The 18,593-nt window shown below is 45.0% G+C and overlaps 1 protein-coding gene across 1 annotated transcript in view; it reads left to right on the top strand.

Annotated features, from left to right (window-relative positions):
• The first annotated feature begins 14,231 nt into the window (after window positions 1-14,231).
• The window catches only part of SLC15A1 (solute carrier family 15 member 1), a 47,730-nt gene continuing 43,368 nt past the window's right edge, over window positions 14,232-18,593 (top strand). The window contains exon 1 of the mRNA XM_086330412.1: window positions 14,232-14,336. Coding sequence (XP_086186538.1) covers window positions 14,333-14,336 — 4 coding nt within the window. The 5' untranslated portion in view covers window positions 14,232-14,332. The remainder of the gene's footprint in view (window positions 14,337-18,593) is intronic.

The following is an 18,593-nucleotide window of genomic DNA, read 5'->3' as shown; positions in this document are numbered from 1 at the left end:
GAGATTTCATTTCACATTCAGTATATTTGGTTCATTGCTTTCACGCACTGCAAGGAAGAGTCTTTCTGGAAGACAGTTTGGCAATGCATATAAAGAAGGCCTAAAATTGTTTCCATACCCTTTGACCAAGAAATTCCAATTTCTAGAGATTTATACTGGAGAGATCACCACTGGAGAGACATAAATACTTCTGTCCTAGAGTGTTTACTGCCGGGTTGTTAAAACAACCCCAAACAAGACACCAGCCTAAAGGCCCAAATAGAAGAGAACAACTTAATCACGGTGCCTCTTTACAATGAAATACTGTAACCCTTAAAAAATCCTTTAAGACGACTTAGCGACATGGAACAATGTCCATGATATTAAGTCGAGTGAAAAGGTTATAAAACAACATGTATGATATGATCTGATGTTGCAAAGTTCATTAACTTATATATGAAAAAAGTCTACAAAGAAGTACTGCCAAATATTAACATAATGGTCTCTAGATTTTTTTCCTATAAACTTTTCACAATTTTTCAAAATCTTTTATAATGAAAATGTATTAATTTTACCTTCAGAGGGAGAGAAAAGCTAAATAACACTAAATGTCCCCTTGATTTTGCTGACACAGGAGTAACTTTCTTATCTTCAAAAAGGAAGTTAGCTCTTCTTGGGAACTAGGTTTAGAGATACAGTTTTTATGGTTAAAAAGAGAATGTCCTAGGACTTCCCTAATGGTCCAATGGTTAAGACACCGCACTTCTGCTGCAGGGGACACGGGTTCAATCCCTAGTCGGGGAACTAAGACCCCACATAGCATGTGGCATGGACAAAAAAATAGAAAAAACTTTTTTAAAAATTAAAAGAGAATATGCATTTACTGTGGAGAGCAAACATTACCTACCAAACAGACTAGGCTCGGCAGAGCATATCTAATCTCTGCAGATTCCACTGTGTCCTCACTGACAGTAACACAGTAGGATCTTAGGACACAGTTTCCTGGACGATGAGAAAAAGGAGTATTACTTGGTCTTTTTTTACAGATAAGAAGACTTCCGTATAGAGAAAACTTTTTCCCTCCAGGCTTATTGGTTCAATAAAATCAAAAGTAAGACTTATTCTTTGAGTAGTTGCTTGTAGGATATCCAGAGAGTAAAATCCCCAGAAGTAATACAATACCCTGATGTTTGTTCCAGAAAACCTCGTTTTCAGAGATCAGTAACACGTTAAGTTAATGGCAGCTGTTTTTCTTGTCTGATCATAGACTCCCATGTTGAAAGGGCAAGCATACTTTATGGTTTCATGCTGTCCCCATGGAAGTGGCGTAGTTCACCTTGCTAATAAGTAGGATCATTTTCATAGAACGTTGTTTCCATGGTAATGAATGAATGAAATCTATTCACCGAAAGATAACTGAGAAATTACGGCAAAAGGACCGATGGTGAGCACAGAATCCACTTAAAAATAAGGTTGAGAGGAAAGCAGAGTTGAGAAAAAAGTTACAGGGGAGAATGTACATGTTTTTTGCTTTGAGAAGCTAGAAAGGACACACCTGATAAAGCTCACTGGGGAAGGGGACGTGGAAAGCAGAGTAAGCTTGTTGATTGCTCACCTATACTAGCTGGGAATCCAGAATATCCCTTAAAGGGACAAGTCAAGTAACAAGTGTAAGTGTCTGTATCAGTACACAGGGAAACACTAAGCAAGAGACCACCACTAAATCCCATGGTGAAGGAAAGAGATGAAGTAAGAAGAGAAACATTTTAATGTTGTTTCACATAGTCAGGAAGGATAATATCAAAATAGATGACTAAGTTCGTCAAGGCTGTATATTGTCACCCTGTTTATTTAACTTCTATGCAGAGTACATCATGAGAAACGCTGGACTGGAAGAAACACAAGCTGGAATCAAGATTGCCGGGAGAAATATCAATAACCTCAGATATGCAGATGACACCACCCTTATGGCAGAAAGTGAAGAGGAACTCAAAAGCCTCTTGATGAAAGTGAAAGTGGAGAGTGAAAAAGTTGGCTTAAAGCTCAACATTCAGAAAACGAAGATCATGGCATCCGGTCCCACCACTTCATGGGAAATAGATGCGGAAACAGTGAAAACAGTGTCAGACTTTATTTTTCTGGGCTCCAAAATCACTACAGATGGTGACTGCAGCCATGAAATTAAAAGACGCTTACTCCTTGGAAGGAAAGTTATGACCAACCTAGATAGTATATTCAAAAGCAGAGACATTACTTTGCCAACAAAGGTTCGTCTAGTCAAGGCTATGGTTTTTCCTGTGGTCATGTATGGATGTGAGAGTTGGACTGTGAAGAAGGCTGAGCGTCGAAGAATTGATGCTTTTGAACTGTGGTGTTGGAGAAGACTCTTGAGAGTCCCTTGGACTGCAAGGAGATCTAACCAGTCCATTCTGAAGGAGATCAGCCCTGGGATTTCTTTGGAAGGAATGATGCTAAAGCTGAAACTCCAGTACTTTGGCCACCTCACGCGAAGAGTTGATTCATTGGAAAAGACCCTGATGCTGGGAGGGACTGGGGGCAGGAGGAGAAGGGGACGACAGAGGATGAGATGGCTGGATGGCATCACTGACTCAATGGACATGAGTCTGAGTGAACTCCGGGAGTTGGTGATGGACAGGGAGGCCTGGTGTGCTGCGATTCATGGGGTTGAAAAGAGTCGGACATGACTGAGCGACTGATCTGATCTGAAGAGTATTATATGTAAGATTATAATTATAAATAACCACCTGTACATACATACAAATCTTCCTCCCTAAATATCAGGAGAAACTAAGACCTCCCCAAATACAAAGAGCTAAAAACTCATCAGACTGCACTCTTAGAATCAGTGAACGTAATATGAATTGTATCTCTAAAAAGCTGTTCAAAAATGCGGAAAAAAAAAAAGAGAACCACATAATGAAAGCTTTTAGAAACTATGAAAACAAAATAGGAAATAAAATAATATGACTGAATTAAAATCAGATATCTTTAAATAAGCTTAACTTGCCTGTCAAAGAAAAAAAAAAGTTTTCAGTTGGTTCACAGAGAAAATCTCAACTCTATGTTGTTTGCAAGAGATACACCTAAAACTAAGTGATTCAGAAAGATTGATATAAAAGGATCTACTAAGTTTCTTTCTTAATTCCAGCTTCTTATAAATGATCCTCACTCTTTCCAACTCAATAAGCATGGTAGTCTGCTAACAAAGTGACCAGCTTTTGATGGTATTTTACAGAACGCTTTCATTTACATTGATGCTGTCTCCATTAAATATGTCTGTAACTTGATGAGGCCAGCTATATTGTTACTCTTACAGAAAGGGGCTCCTAGGACTAGATCTTTTATATATTATACCCTTAATTTCCACAACATCACTCTGAATTAAGTATCATTATCTGAGTTTGTTTCATTTGTGGCCAGAATGGTTAAGTAATCTGCTGATTTACACACAAAATAAGCGACAAAGCTGAGACCCCAGATCAGGTATGTCTGACCCCAGAGCTTGTCGGTTTTCCAGCGTGTTCCTAATTGTGATGTCATGAAAGGTTGGGACTGGGAGGGTATGAAGCACTTGAACAGAACCATCGACCCTTAAACACATTTTATACTTCATAAAGTGAAAAAAAAGTGAAAGTGTTAGTCTCTCAGTCATGTCCAACTCTTTGTGACCCCGTGGACTGTAGCCCACCAGGCTACATGGAAATCCTATGTCCATGGAATTCTCCAGGCAAGAATACTGGAGTGGGTTGCCATTCCCTTCTCCAGGGGATCTTCCTGACCCAGTCATCAAACCCAGGTCTCCTGCAGTACAGGCAGATTCTTTACTGTCTGAGGCACCAGGGAAGCCCAGATGTGGGTGAACAGTAAAAGTCATGCTGATAATTTAAAGTTCTTCTTTATGTAAAATAGTGTTAAATAGCAAATAGTATGAGGGAAACTGTGGCGGGAAAAAATCAGTTTTTGTATTTTCAGTGTCACTTTTGTCCTGCTTTTTGAACAAGAGGCCCTGCATGTTCATTTTGTGCCAGGTCCAAATCCAAAAATTATGTAACTGGCCCTGAATGAAATACACACACACAAACATACACACACACACACACACAAACACACACACACAAATATGTAAACATGACCTTTTGACAATCAGCCGTCCAGTTTGCCAATCCGTTTACACTGTAAATATTTGCAGATTTGGAAATTTCAGTAACATCTTCAACTTTAAAGAAATGCCAGTCCCCAGTTCTCATCATTTCAGCTCAGTTCCATGGTCACACAGCAGCGCGTTTTCCTTTGCCACTGGCTGGCTCTGAGGCCGTGTCCATCACCCCAGGTGTGGCAGGCCCGTCGTGTTTCACTGAGGTGGCATCTCAGTTGCTGTGTGTTGACCTTGCCCAGAAGAGGTGAGAGTCTTGAAGGCTCACCAGCACAAGTAAAAAAAAAAAAGTCAGTAGGTGAGATAGGTTAATAAATGGCCTCTCCAAAAACAGGTTCTAATTCCTGGAATTTGTAGATGTTAACGTGGCTTCCCTGGTGGCTCAGCGGTAAAGAATCTGCCTGCTAATGCCGTGTCGTGGGTTTTACCCTCGGGTTGGGAAGATCCCCTGGAGAAGGGAATGGCAGCCCTCTCCAGTGTTCTTGCTTAGGAAATCCCATGAACAGAGGAGTCTGGCAGGCTATACTCCATGGCGTCCCAAAAGAGTTAGACACGACTTAGTGACAACATTTTGGAAGAACATAGTTTTTATAAAGAACATACTTTTATAAATGTATTTTATGATTAATTTTGAGATTGTGGGATTTATATAATCATTAGAAAGAACTGTGTATAATGAACCATGTAACAAAATGACACTCTCACATTACTCATTTACAATCTGGCTTCTGCCAAACTCACTTTCTTCTGTGCACTTCTGTACATGCAGTTTTCTCCCTGCCTGGCACGTCAATTTGTGCCTTAGGGAAGCTGGTTAATCTGCATTTGGGAGTGTTTTGTACTCTTGTTACTTTCATGCTGTTTACCCAGTGTTTTCTTTTTTTTTTTTTTTTCAAGAAATAGATTTAAACAACATAGTGTGAGCAATATTTGAGGATGATAGGTCTGTATAGATATTTGAATTTCATATGAATAATAGATTTTGTATCATTTGAAATATAAAACATAAAAGAAACAGAAAAGCATATGGCCTTAAGATAATGTGATATACAAAAGTTACATTATTAGTGTTTAGAATGGTATGCTTGCCAGTTAGCTTCCTCTTCTCTTCCCTCTCCTGCCTTTTAGCAGACCTAAAATGTATATGTTAGTACAAAGGGCCTAAAGTAGCCAAAACAAAATGCGGAACAAAATTGGAGGACTTCAGTTCAGTTTAGTTTAGTTGCTCAGTCGTGTCTGACTCTTTTCGACCCCATGAACCGCAGCACGCCAGGCCTCCCTGTCCATCACCAACTCCTGGAGTTTACCCAAACTCATGTCCATTGAGTCAGTGATGCCATCCAGCCATCTCATCCTCTGTTGTCCCCTTCTCCTCCTGCCTTTGATCTTTCCCGGCAACAGGGTCTTTTCTAATGAGTCAGCTCTTTGCATCAGGTGACTGAAGTATTGGAGCTTCGGCTTCAACATCGGTCCTTCCAATGAATACTCAGGACTGATCTCCCTTAGGATGGACTGGTTGGATCTCCTTGCAGTCCAAGGGACTCTCAAGAGTCTTCTCCAACACCACAGTTCAAAAGCATCAATTCTTCTGTGCTCAGCTTTCTTTATAGTCCAATTCTCACACCCATACATGACTACTGGAAAAACCATAGCCTTGACTAGATGGACCTTTGTTGACAAAGTAATGTCTCTGTTTTTTAATATGCTATCTAGGTTGGTCATAACTTTCCTTCCAAGCAGTAAGCATCTTTCAATTTCATGGCTGCAATCACCATCTGCAGTGATTTTGGAACTCAAAAAATAAAGTCTGACACTGTTTCCACTGTTTCCCCATCTATTCGCCATGAAGTGATGAGACCGGATGCCATGATCTTAGTTTTCTGAATGTTGAGCTTTAAGCCAACTTTTTCACTCTCCTCTTTCACTTTCATCAAGAGGCTCTTTAGTTCTTCACTTTCTGCCATAAGGGTAGTGTCATCTGCATTTCTGAGGTTATTTATATTTCTCCCGGCAGTCTTGATTCCAGCTTGTGCTTCTTCCAGCCCAGCGTTTCTCACGATGTACTCTGCATATAAGTTAAATAAGCAGGGTGACAATATACAGCCTTGACGTACTCCTTTTCCTATTTGGAACCAGTCTGTTGTTCCATGTCCAGTTCTAACTGTTGCTTCCTGACCTGCATACAGGTTTCTCAAGAGGCAGGTCAGGTGGTCTGGTATTCCCATCTCTTGAAGAATTTTCCACAGTTTATTGTGATCCACACAGTCAAAGGCTTTGGCATAGTCAATAAAGCAGAAATAGATGTTTTTCTGGAACTCTCTTGCTTTTTCAATGATCCAGCAGATGTTGGCAATTTGATCTCTGGCTCCTCTTCCTTTTCTAAAACCAGCTTGAACATCTGGAAGTTAACAGTTCACATATTGCTGAAGCCTGACTTGGAGAATTTTGAGCATTACTTTACTAGTGTGTGAGATGATGAGTGCAATTGTGCGGTAGTTTGAGCATTCTTTGGAGGACTTACACTACCAAATTTCAAAACTTATTTTCTAAAGCTACAGTAATCAAGGGAGTGTGGGATTAGCTTAAGAACAGAAACATAGACCAAGGCAAAAGAAGGGCAGGTCCAGAAACAACCCCTTACATTTATGATCCATTGATTCTTGATGAAAGCTCCACAGCAATTCAATGGAAAAAACAATGGTCTTTTTAACAGTTGGCAGGGAAACGGCAGCCCACTCCAGTGCTCTTGCCTGGAGAATCCCGTGGACAGAGGAGTCTGACAGGCTGTAGTCCTTGGGGTCGCAAAGAGTCGGACATGACTGAGCACCCACACACATTGTGACAATTGGATATCCATATGGAAAAAAAACATAAACCTCAACCTTTACCTCACACCATACAGTAATAGTAACTCAAGTGGATCATTGACCTTAATGTAAGAACTATAAAAAACTTACAGAAGAGTCATAATAGCAAGTTTTTGCAATCTTGGCAAAGGAAAAGGATATGAATAGCTGTGACAATGAAAGTATGATCTTTTAAAACAAAATTGATGAATTGGCTTCATCAAAATTTGAAACTTTGGCATTTCAAAAGACATTAAAAGATTTAAAAGGTATGCAGTTGACTTGGGAGAAATATTTGCAAATCACATTTCTAATAAAGGACTTATATTCAGAATATATAAAGGACTCACAACTCAATAATGTCAGAATATATAAAGGACTCACAACTCAATAATGAGACCAACACACAATTTAAAAATGGCAAAAATTCAAATAGACATTCCCCCAAAGGATATATACAAATCGCTATTAAGTGCATGAAAAAGTGCTCAATCTTACTAGTTATTAGGAAAGTGGTCATTAAAACTCCACCCGCATACCCCTAAAGTGAAACCTGCCTGTCACCCTCGTTATCAGTGATGTGTTGGCAAATATTAACAATCAGGGGAAAACAGCCCTAATGAACAGCATATGCCAGTGTCCTTGGTGTAAATGCTCCCACCATGGCTGATCCCAAGCCACCCACATGTGGTCTGAAAGTGGAATTGGGAAGAAGTGTTTGCAGTCAGCTCCTGGATCAGGGTGGAGCTCCAGGGCACCTCTGCTCCTTACACACCAGACATCACTAGCCTCTTGGTTCAGAGGAAGGCCCACTAATCCATCTGCCCAACCGCAGGGCAACTCTTGTCAGCTGCCTAGAAAGGTCTACACTTTCCTCCATTCTTTAAAGGAACAAATAATTAAAGGCTCACTAGGCATGGGAGGAAACACAGCAACTTAGAAGGGACAAACCCTGGTTGGGTGCATGAGACTCTGGAGGAGAGCTGAGATAATTTAAGTCTGAGAAAGGGATTTTATCCTGAAATTCCCATTTGGATCCTCACAGAGACTCAAGAAGGTGCTCCATCTTTAAAAAAAAAAAAAAACAATAAGGAGCTCTTAGAAATTAAAAATGTTTGTCACTAAATAAAATTTCAACAAATGAAAAATAAAGAAATATCCCATAATGCCAAGAGACAGACAATGTGGATAAAAGAAAAGAGAGGATAAGGACACCTGATCCTAACATCTAACGGTTTTTGAGAAAAGGAGAAGCAAGGAATGGAGAGGAGGAAATAACATAAGACATGATAGAAGAAAATCTCCCAGGGCTCGAGACACCTCCCAGTTAAAAATACTCAAGAAAATGAATGATTAAAAAAACCCACCACCTCTAGACACATTCTCATGATAAGAGTAAAAACACCGTTTCCAAAGGGAAGCCTACAGTGAAAAAATGGGCTCTCCAGCAACCTGATACTAGAAGATAAGAGGCAATGTCTGTAATTCTGCAGAAAATTGAATTCCAACAAAGTTTATTCAAGTGCTCCCTGGTGGCTCAGATGGTAAAAATTCTGCCTGCAGTGCAGGAGAGCTGGGTTCCATCCCTGGGTCGAGGAGATCCCGTGGAGGAGGGCAAGGCAATCCACTCCAATATTCTTGCCTGGAGAATCCCCATGGACAGAGGAGCCTGGAGGGCTGTAGTCCATAGGGTCGCAAACAGCCGGACACGATTGAAGCAACTTAGCGCACGCGCACACACACACACACACTTATTCTAGCAGTAAGAACAAGCTAAAGGCAATTATGAAAAAGAAAAGTAATTCAACAGTTGATGTAAAGCAAATGAAAACATGCCGCAAATGGAACGATTGGTGGGGCTTAGAAAAGAAACCAACATCTGGGACATCCTCCTTGGTACAGGAGTGTAACAGTGAAACCATGGAGTAAATGTGATCAGAAAGGGTATTAATACCGGGAAAATAGAGTCTATTGTCTGGCTCTACAGCGAACATTTACAATTTTTATTTTTTTATAATTTTTTCAGCTTTTTACTTCTTTTATTTTTGGCTGTGCTGGGTATTCACTGCTGCAAGCAGGCTTTTCTTCATTGTGGTGAGTGGGGGCTACTCTCTAATTGCGGTGCGCGGTCTTCTCGTTTCGGTGGCTTCTCCTGTCGCGGAGCATGGGGCTCCAGAGCACGTGGACTCAGTAGTTGTGGTTCATAGGCTTAGTTTCCCCTGGGCATGTGGGATCTTCCCGGACCAGGGGTTAAACCTGTGTCCCCTGCGTTGGCAGGCAGATTCTTAACCACTGGACCACCAGGCAAGTCCCTTAAAGTGAATTTTTCAATGGCTGCAAGAATTTCCTTGTAAAGAGGCACCATGATCAAGTCATTCCCTTTTATTTGGTCCTTTAGGTTTGGTTTCTTGTTTGAGGCTATTTTAACAACACTGCAATAAACACTCAATAAACACTTTGGTACAGAAATATTTGTATCTCTCCAGTGAGAGGGTGGCTTGACAAGTAATCCAGGCCTGGACTAGATGCTGGATTCTCCCCTAGAAGCCCCAGAATGGACCCAGCTTTGCTAACACCTTGATTTAGCCTCACCAGACCTTTTTTGGACTTCTGACCTCCAAAACTGTAATAAATGTGTATTATTCTGTGCCACTAAGTTTGAGGTAATTTGTTACAACAGCAATAGGAAACTAATACATTGCTTTAAAAAAAACTAATATTTACTTTTGCTAGTAATTTAGATTTGAGTGGTATAAAATCTGAAAGATAAATGATATGTTATAAAAATACCTGAATTTTCGAAATCTTGCCATCCATGGCATTTGAAATGATGGTATACCTTTATTAATTCTAGGAAATAAAATTGAATAATTAAATGTGAGCAACTTAGACCTGAAAGGTATATATTTATTCACGGTGAATTCCCAAGTCTCCATCATCTATACTGTTTTAGATTTATAGTAATTTACTAAAGGAGGTCATTGGATAAATGGACTTTGACAAATTCTGATATTTGCATAATTGAACATGAAGTGAATAAATGCGGCACTTGTGTCTTACTTGTGTCAGATGATAAACAAGTTGTAATATTATTGGTACAGAAATCAATAATGCGTAAGGCATAACCATTTTTGTCTGGCAATTAGGGATGATTTCGGAAAGTGAGTTCTAATGAGGGTTTTTTGTTTTTGTTTTTAATTAAAAGACAAGAGCAGTGAAGAGAGCACACTGGAAGTTATAAGGATCTCTGCTTCCTTTTTTTATTTTGATATATGTCCCAGGGATTCTGTATAATTAATTGGAAGAAGTTTCTCCAAAATGCATTTTTCTAACACTTTCTGAAGCAGTAATATTTCAGATAAGGAAAATGAAAGTGAAAGTCACTCAGTTGTATCCCACTTTTTACGACCCCGTGGACTGTAGTCCATGTAATTCTCCAGGCCAGAATACTGGAGTGGGTAGCCTTTCCCTTCTCCAGGGGATCTTCCCAACCCAGGGACTGAACCCAGGTCTCCTAAATTGCAGGTGGATTCTTTACCACTGAGCTATGAGGGCAAAGCTTCCATCTAGATGGACAGTGTTTGTAATTCCTTGTATCCCCATCACCTGAAACTGTTTCTTGTTCCTTGGTGTGTAAGGAAGGTCAACTTTATTTGAGGGTAACAGTTATAGTCTTTAATTATGTACGTTGGCCTCTCAACAGATGGAGGTGAAGAATTATTTGATAGCTTTTATTTCTCATATAATTTTTTATATTAAGAATAATTAGGTTCTTTGGTTGGTTTATTTCTTTTTTAAAAACACTCTTGTTTTGTATTGGGGTAGAGCCAATGAACAGTGTCATGATAGCTCTGGGTGAACAGCAAAGGGCCTCAGCCGTGCGCATACACGTATCCATTCTCCCCGGTCGGTTTCTTGCTCCGTGTGAAGGAGGACAGGGATATGTCGGTGATGACAGAGATTAGACTCTGCAGCACCCCCCCAGATAAGTGCCCCCCATTTTTCGTTTCTCTCTTCGCTGGCCTACAGGGAACACCAGGGTAAGGTCACGTATCCTTGTCTCCCCCAGATCCCCCTTGATTTCCCATAACTTTCGGCCCAGTGACTGGTAGGCCAGGCCATGTTGTGAGGATGAAAGAGGAAACTCTGAGAGGCCGTGACTCGGGCACCTCGGCCACCCCACCCAGCACCCTGGGGCAGCCAGTCCTGTGTGTGGGAGGCGGCCCGTGTGCTGCAGGTTCCTGAATACGGGGAAGAAACTCATGCCTCTAGAAACTTCTCTCAATTTCACAACTAGAGTTTATTTTAAATAGACGGCTCCTCCCCTCTTCTGTTAAAATGCAGATATTCTGAGAAAAAAGTAGCATTTTAAGGTTTCAGGGACATTTATTTCATCATGTGGGTGAGTTACCAGATTCCTTCCTGAAAGTAGATTTTGATTCCTTTTCTGAGAGGGATTATGAAGACGTCTTAGAAACTATATATGTGTGTGTGTATACATATATATGTTACATATATAAAACATATATCTTATAAATTATATATAACATATGTGCCTGTATATATGTGTACATATGTACACACATATGCTCACACATGTATTTTTCAAATGTATACACATTGTTTTAACATGGTACAAGATTGATCCATGTCATTATAAGAATGAGCACGAACAACAAGTATTTGTTGAGCACTTACTACACGCCAGACATTGTGCTTGTAGATGGGGACACAGACGAGTGAGAACAAGACCCCACGAGCACTCGTGGCAATGATTCAGCTCATGAACAACTACCTTCCAGCGGGGAAGAGGCTCTCTCTCCCCCACAATACACATAACACCACAGTTAGCCTCTACTTTGGAACCTTGTAAAGAAAATGAACCCAGCTGTAGAAGGCCAAGCTCCCATCTAACAGGAGAGCAAAAAGTCCCAGCGAGGGAAGGTGACTCACCCAAGGTCACCCAGGGTGATGCCACTGGGCCCTCAGTTCAGTTCAGTTCAGTTGCTCAGTCGTGTCCGACTCTTTGCGACCCCATGAACCGCAGCACGCCAGGCCTCCCTGTCCATCACCACCACCCGGACTTTCCCCAAACTCATGTCCATCAAGTCGGTGATGCCATCCAACCATCTCATCCTCTGTCGCCCCCTTCTTCTCCCGCCTTCAATCTTTCCCAGCATCAGGGTCTTTTCCAGTGAGTCAGTTCTTCGCATCAGTTCGAATCCACTCTTGAATTCATGCAAATGCATAGCTCCCTGACCCAAGAAGATGCTGAGAAAGCAGTCTGGGCTGCTGCCATTGGCCTTTCTTCCTCACTGATACTGTGACAGCCTGAGCCCACCTCTAAGCCAGCATGAGGACTTGCCGAAAGCTTGCGTGTCCCCAGCTCTCCCTTCCACCCTCTGCACGTTTCTCCCTCACAGACAAGGCCCCGCACCCTAAAATGTGGGTCCACCATTCCCTTGCTTTAAGAAAGAGTTTGATCAGCTATAAACGCACTTGGCTAGTCATTTAGAAGCTTTATAATGGGAGGCATGTTAAAGAAGAGGAAATGGTCTTGTTTTATTTGTATGTATTTCCCAATGAGGTGCTTCCGCAGGATGGGGTCCCAGAAGCCACATGGAGGGGACTTGGTCCAGCAGAAGTGACCTGGGCTGTGAGAGCAGACAGCTGGCTTGAAATGGTGCCATGCCGTGCTGGGGAAGAGCTCCGTCATTTGTCTAGTTCCTCACTGTATCACATCCATTTCCTAATATACAGTGGGATTGCTCTGGTGGACACAGGGAGGGTTGTAAATGCTGTTTTGGGTTAACACAGAGCAGATCAGCAGGGTTGGTCTCTTCCATCCCCTGGAGTTTTGTTCTTCACTTCTACTTCTCCACCTCTAGGAAGAGCCTGCCTGGATTTCTCCCTACACTCCACAGCCTTCCGGTCAGCGTGGCCAGGGACATCGCTAAGACTCAGAAGAAGACAGAGACAGATGAACGGCTAAACAAAATGTAATGTGTACCCACAGTGGAATATTATTCAGCTTTTAAAAGGAAGGAAATTCTGACCCATGCTCCAACACGGATGGACCTTGAAGACATTACAACACATGTAAGAGGCAAGGACAAATTTTGAATGATTCCAGCTATATAAGGTATCTTGAAGAGCCAAATTCATAGAGACAGAAAGTAGCATGGTGGGTGCTGGGGAGGTGAATAGGGAGTTAGTATTTCATGAGTACAGAGTTTCAGTTTGTTGTTCACTCAGTCGTGTCTGACTCTTTGCAACCCCGTAGACTGCAGCACACCAGGCTTCCCTGTCCTTCACCAGCTCCCAGAGTTTGCTCAAACTCATGTCCATTGAGCCGGTGATGCCATCCAACCATCTCACCCTCTGTCGTCCCCTTCCCCTCCTGCCCTCCATCACTCCCAGCATCAGGGTCTTTTCCAGTGAATTTCCATTTAGGAAGATGAAAAAGTTTTGGAGATGGACGATGAGGACGGTTGCACAACGGTGTATGTGTACTTAATACCACTTAATGTACGTTTAATAGTTAAGACGGTTAGTTTTGTGTATATTTTACACGATTTTTAAAAAAAGAACAGAAACTCGCCTTCCTTTTCCCTTTTAATGTTCCTTTCAGTGCTGGCAGAGTACAAAACCCCTCCTCAAGTCAGAGGAGTAAACAGAAAAAAAGATCTGGAGCTCCTAGCTGTATTACTATTTTTGGTTTTGTTATTCTTAAAGGAAGGAACTATAGAGTTCTCCAGAAGTGCTTTCCACAGCTCACAGGCCACGTAAAAGCCACACATCTGCAGCACGCACAGACATTGAACTGACCAACCTTCCGCCCATTTTTGCAGACGTGGTGCTTACCCAGCGCAGTACTGCTTTCCGAAGTGGTGTCCCCGGACCGTCCGCCTCACCTTTAGCATGTGTTAGAAATGCAGATTCTCGGGCCCCACCCCGGTCTACTGAGTCAGCAAATCCAGGTGAGGCCGGGGACCCTGCATTTCATGAGCCCTCCTCCTTGGCTAAGATGTACGCTCAAGACAAGGCATCCCGGCCCAGATTTCCCTTCTGGAGGCCCCGGGGGCCGGGGCGGAGTCCAGGCGCGGGCCGCCGACAGGTGTCCCCCCTCTGGGGCTCAAGGGGCGCCGACCTCTGCCCCTGCCGTTCCACCTCCTCCAAGGGTGGAGCCCCGCCGCCCCGCCTGCACACCTCCAGCTGCACAGGTGCTGGGCAGGGCCTGGAAACCGAGTCACAGGAAGCAACACCTTAGCACGGATTCCTCTCACCTGGACTCCTCGCTCGCCAGTCGCAGGGAGCCTTCGGAGCCGCCAGCATGGGTAGGCGCCCAGGGCGGGCAGGGGTCCCGGGGAGCGGAGGGGAGCCCGGCGCAGGCGGGGCGCTGCGGAGGGGTTACCCCCGGGCCGGGAAGCGGCCGGGCTGCCACGCGGTCCCCACCGGCGGCTCGGGGACCTGCGCGCGCGCACGCGGAGCGGGGAAGGCCAGCACCGCGGGCGGCCATGCGCGCGCGCAGCCGGGACATCTCGGCGCCACGGGAAGCGGCCACCCGGGGCCCGCGGAGCCGGAGCCGGGGGGCGGGAGCTCGGGGGGAAGTTTTGTCCTGTCCTGGGGGCTGGGGCGGGGGAGCGCAGAGGGAGGGGGCCCCAGGTGGCAGACGTTCGTCGGAAGAACTAACGCCATAACCTTAACCTGCCCACCTGTTGGGAGTCCACGGCCTCTGTGTGCCCACCCTGTGGGTTCTGGGCTGGACGGGGTGGTGCTGGTGATGGGAGGGGTCCGCAGAACCTCAGTGGGAGAGGAGGCAGGCTCCCTTGGCACTTCCCTTGCCTCTGGCTGGCTAGATGACCCCAGAGCTGCAGAGGGAACTCTGGTCCAAGAGGCAGTGGGGCTGGGCAAGTGGGTTACACTTGGGGTTTCCAGGGGTGTCGAGCATGCGCCTCCTCCCGCGTGCAGGCGGTTAGCCGCGGGAGCCGTCAAAGCGCCGCTTGGCCGGCGGACCGGCTCCTGGGCGGGTGCTCTGGGTCTCGCTGCAGAAACACCATCCGCTTTTCACTCGGTGCAGCTTTCCTGGGAGGTGCTCTGAAATCTTTATTTTGGTTTTCAGGTCCCCATACCTAAGTAGTTTCTGTGCGGAATGGGAACTTTCCCAAAGGTAGCTGCAGGCGGGGTAGCTGTCTGCTCCCTCATTACCGGAGAATGAACACTATGTAGTCCCCAGTGAACACGACTTTTAGTTTACAGATTGACCCTTAAGGGTTTGCGGGTTCTTTTGTGTGTTTTGCAACTGAGATAGGCATAGCATGTGAGAAGCAACAAAAAGTCTATGTTCAGACACCAGTTGCATCTTTGTTGCTGTTCAGTGGCTCAGTCGTGTCTGACTCTGTGACTCCGTGGACTGCAGCATGCCAGGCTTCCCTGTCCTTCACCAGCTCCTGGAGTTTGCTCAAATTCATGTCCATGAAGTAGATGATGCCATCCAACCATCTCATCCTCTGTTGCCCCTTTCTTCTTGCCCTCAATCTTTCCAGCATCAGGGTCTTTTCCAGTGAGTCAGCTCCTCACATCAGGTGGCCAGAGTTGTGTATTTACTCAGGTCCTAAGTTTTCGATATCTGGGTCTAGCTAATAAATGAAACGAATAATTATGAAATGTCTTTTAACTTAAAAAACAGCAGTGACTTCCCATCTTAAGAGCAGATCTCTGTGACTGAGATGATGCCAGGATTGTTTCAGCTCTGCTCATGACTGCAGGGGGACACGTGGTGAATTCAGCAGGAGGGAAAGAAGTGAGGAAAAGTTCTTAGGGAAACATTTTTATTGAAAAAGGTCAGATGGGAGATTTTTTTGGCTAGGGAGGCCACACAGTGGCTGTGGCAACTATTCAACTCCACCCTTGGAATTTGAAATATGAAACAAATGGGCAAATCTGTGTTCCAGTAAAATGTTATTGATGGGCATGGAAATGTACATTTTATATAGCTTGCAGGTGTCACGAAATAGTCTTTAAGTGTGTTCTTCAATCCTTTTAAAATATAGACATCATTCTTAGCTTGCAAGCCTTACAGAAAAGGGCAGAGGGCTGGATTTGGCACCAGGCCATAGCTGCTTGCTGACCTTTGCTTCAGGGAATGTGTGAGATTTTGAGTCGAGGTGCAGAGGAGGCCAGGGCCGACCTTCCTTGACTGGGGAGCCCCCTCTGAGGGCTTTGGAGGGCTTGGGATGCCTTTGCTGAAAATCTCAAATATTCAGTGTTTCTCCTCGTAACCCCACCCCAGCCCCTGGCCAAGAGCTTAGCAAAGATTTATGCTGAAGTTGTTCTCACGAATTCCTTCCCTCGCTCTGGTTCTAGAAAACCGTAGATCCTGCTTCTGTCATGTGCCCCACATGGGACTCTGGAAATGGAAGTTGAGGGGCTTCGGGTTCTAGGAGGCAAGTTCCCCTGACACCCAGGCCAGGGCCTCCGGGCCAACTTGAGCAGTTCATTCACTTTGTTATCACACCCTGCCCCAGCCCTTGGCTTCCTGCTGGCCTCGTGCGTCCTTCGGAAGAGTTTTTCATGCCAGTTTCCTGCCTGAGTATACGAGGTGGGACAGCCTGGAAGGTCCCTCAACCCTGGGCATTTACAAGTCCTTCCACATTCTCTCCTCTTTCTAGAAGCTCTCGGGTAGACCTGTGAACAGAGCCAAAGGGCCAGGGAGGCTGGCATTGCTGCTGTCGGTTGGAAGCCGGGGCAGGGGGGTGGGGGGATCCCACACCAGAGGGGGCTGAGAGCATCTGAACCTCAGGAGAACCTCTTCTTCCCCGGAGTAAGAAAACTTCTGACGTTGGGCCCTTTTAGGCTGACATAACAGCAGCACACTCCAGCCTTCTTGCCTGGAGAATCCCATGGACAGAGGAGCCCGGCGGGCTACAGTCCACTGGGTTGCAAAGAGATGGTCACGACTGAAGTGACTGAGCACACATGCTCTAAGGCAGTGGTTTTTAGACTTCAGCCTGCATCAGGATCACTTGAGCTAGAGCTTATCCTAACAGGTGGCCGGCCCCAGCTCTAACATGTCTATATCAGTGGGTCGGGGCAGGATTCAAGGATTTACAGGTTCCCAGATGCTGCTGCTCCTGCCAGTGCCCAGGACCACACTTTGAGAATCACCACCCTAAGTGACTAAATGACAGCTTTCTTTCCTTGACCCTCGCCCACGTCCCCACGTTACTACTATGCCCCCAGAACGAGACTGTGGCAAGATCGAGTGCAGCCTGGGCCCTGGGCTGTCCTTGATGACCAAACTTGGGACACGTTAGTAGCTAGAATCAGAAACTGAGCTCGCGAAGGGAGCCAGCTAAGGCTGGCACGGGTTGACCTGAATCACCTGTTTATGCAGGTGTTTTGGTTTTGTACTTTTAGCACATAAGGGTACAAAACTGTCCAGCCCTGAAGAAACTCATATCCTCGGGGGCAGAAGCACAAGCCCATGAACAACATTTTCCCACACCGATTTACAGCTGAGGGGAATAAATTATTATGAGACCAGTGAAAGCAGTCACATACGGTGTCTTGTTAAGGTTGGAGAATTTGCCATCTTCATGATAAATTTTTGCATAGCCCTTCACATCCCCACAAAATGTCCTGAGTGGAATTATTCCAGTTTTGGTTTACTCAGATTTCTGATCAATAATGTTCCCACTGCCCTTTGAGTTACTGAAGGACAGAGACACCTTGGAGGATTGTTCCAGGGGCTGGTTGAACCACCAGGCTTGTTTCCAGGGAGCCGTCTGTTCCGATGAATGGAACCACAGTGCAGGGACTGCCAGCCAGCTCTGTTCCCACTTCTCTGGGCCATGGCTGCTTTTGGGCACAACTCTCCACACATCTCGGCTCCATCCCTGGCAGGAGAGAAAGTAGGCGGGCGTCCCAGGTGAGCCGAGAGGGAAACAAAAACAAGGGTGGACTCGGCACATTCCTCCTTCCTCCATGATGGTGGTGAAAGAAGGAGGCAGTATTATCAGAAGATGAATGCGAACCATTGGCTCATAGCCCTGGGATTGCAACATCAAGAAGCAGGGAATTGCTGGTTTTGGAACTTTGTCCCCTGGTTTCAGAGGCCAGAAATGTATCCCTGAGGAAACAGCACAGTGGGGTCACCCCGTGGGGTCGATGTAAACAGGGCTGGCAGCCCAGACCTGGTCCAGGTGCAGCTCCTGTCAGCATGCAGGATGGGGATGCAGGACCGTCTCAGCAGGTGGAAGGTGCTACAGCCAAGACAAGGGATGCAACTGTCCACAGACTCTCCTGAGGAAGGAGGAAGTTCTAGTCCTTCCGAGATTGGAGACCAGCCAGCACCTCCCCCTGGACTGCTGTCAGTCTGCATTTCCAAGTCGCCTGCATTTCATGGAGATGTGTGACCCTGAAGCTGTGCCCATCAGGAAGGTTTGGTTCAAGGACCAGACGTAAGACCAGAAAATTCCCAAACCATAAGAAGACCCATTAAAAGTGCTTGGACTCAGCATTTCAAACTCTCTGCAGGGTTTTCGTGTAAGCTGTATTAGGACATGTCGGGAGGGACGACTGAGATGTTCTTA

The sequence above is a fragment of the Bos grunniens genome, chromosome 12 (assembly GCF_055505025.1).
Source record: "Bos grunniens cultivar Pamir isolate PY7600 chromosome 12, Bosgru_T2T1.0, whole genome shotgun sequence".
Lineage (NCBI taxonomy): Eukaryota > Metazoa > Chordata > Mammalia > Artiodactyla > Bovidae > Bos > Bos grunniens.
This window is presented reverse-complemented; position numbering and strand designations above follow the sequence as displayed.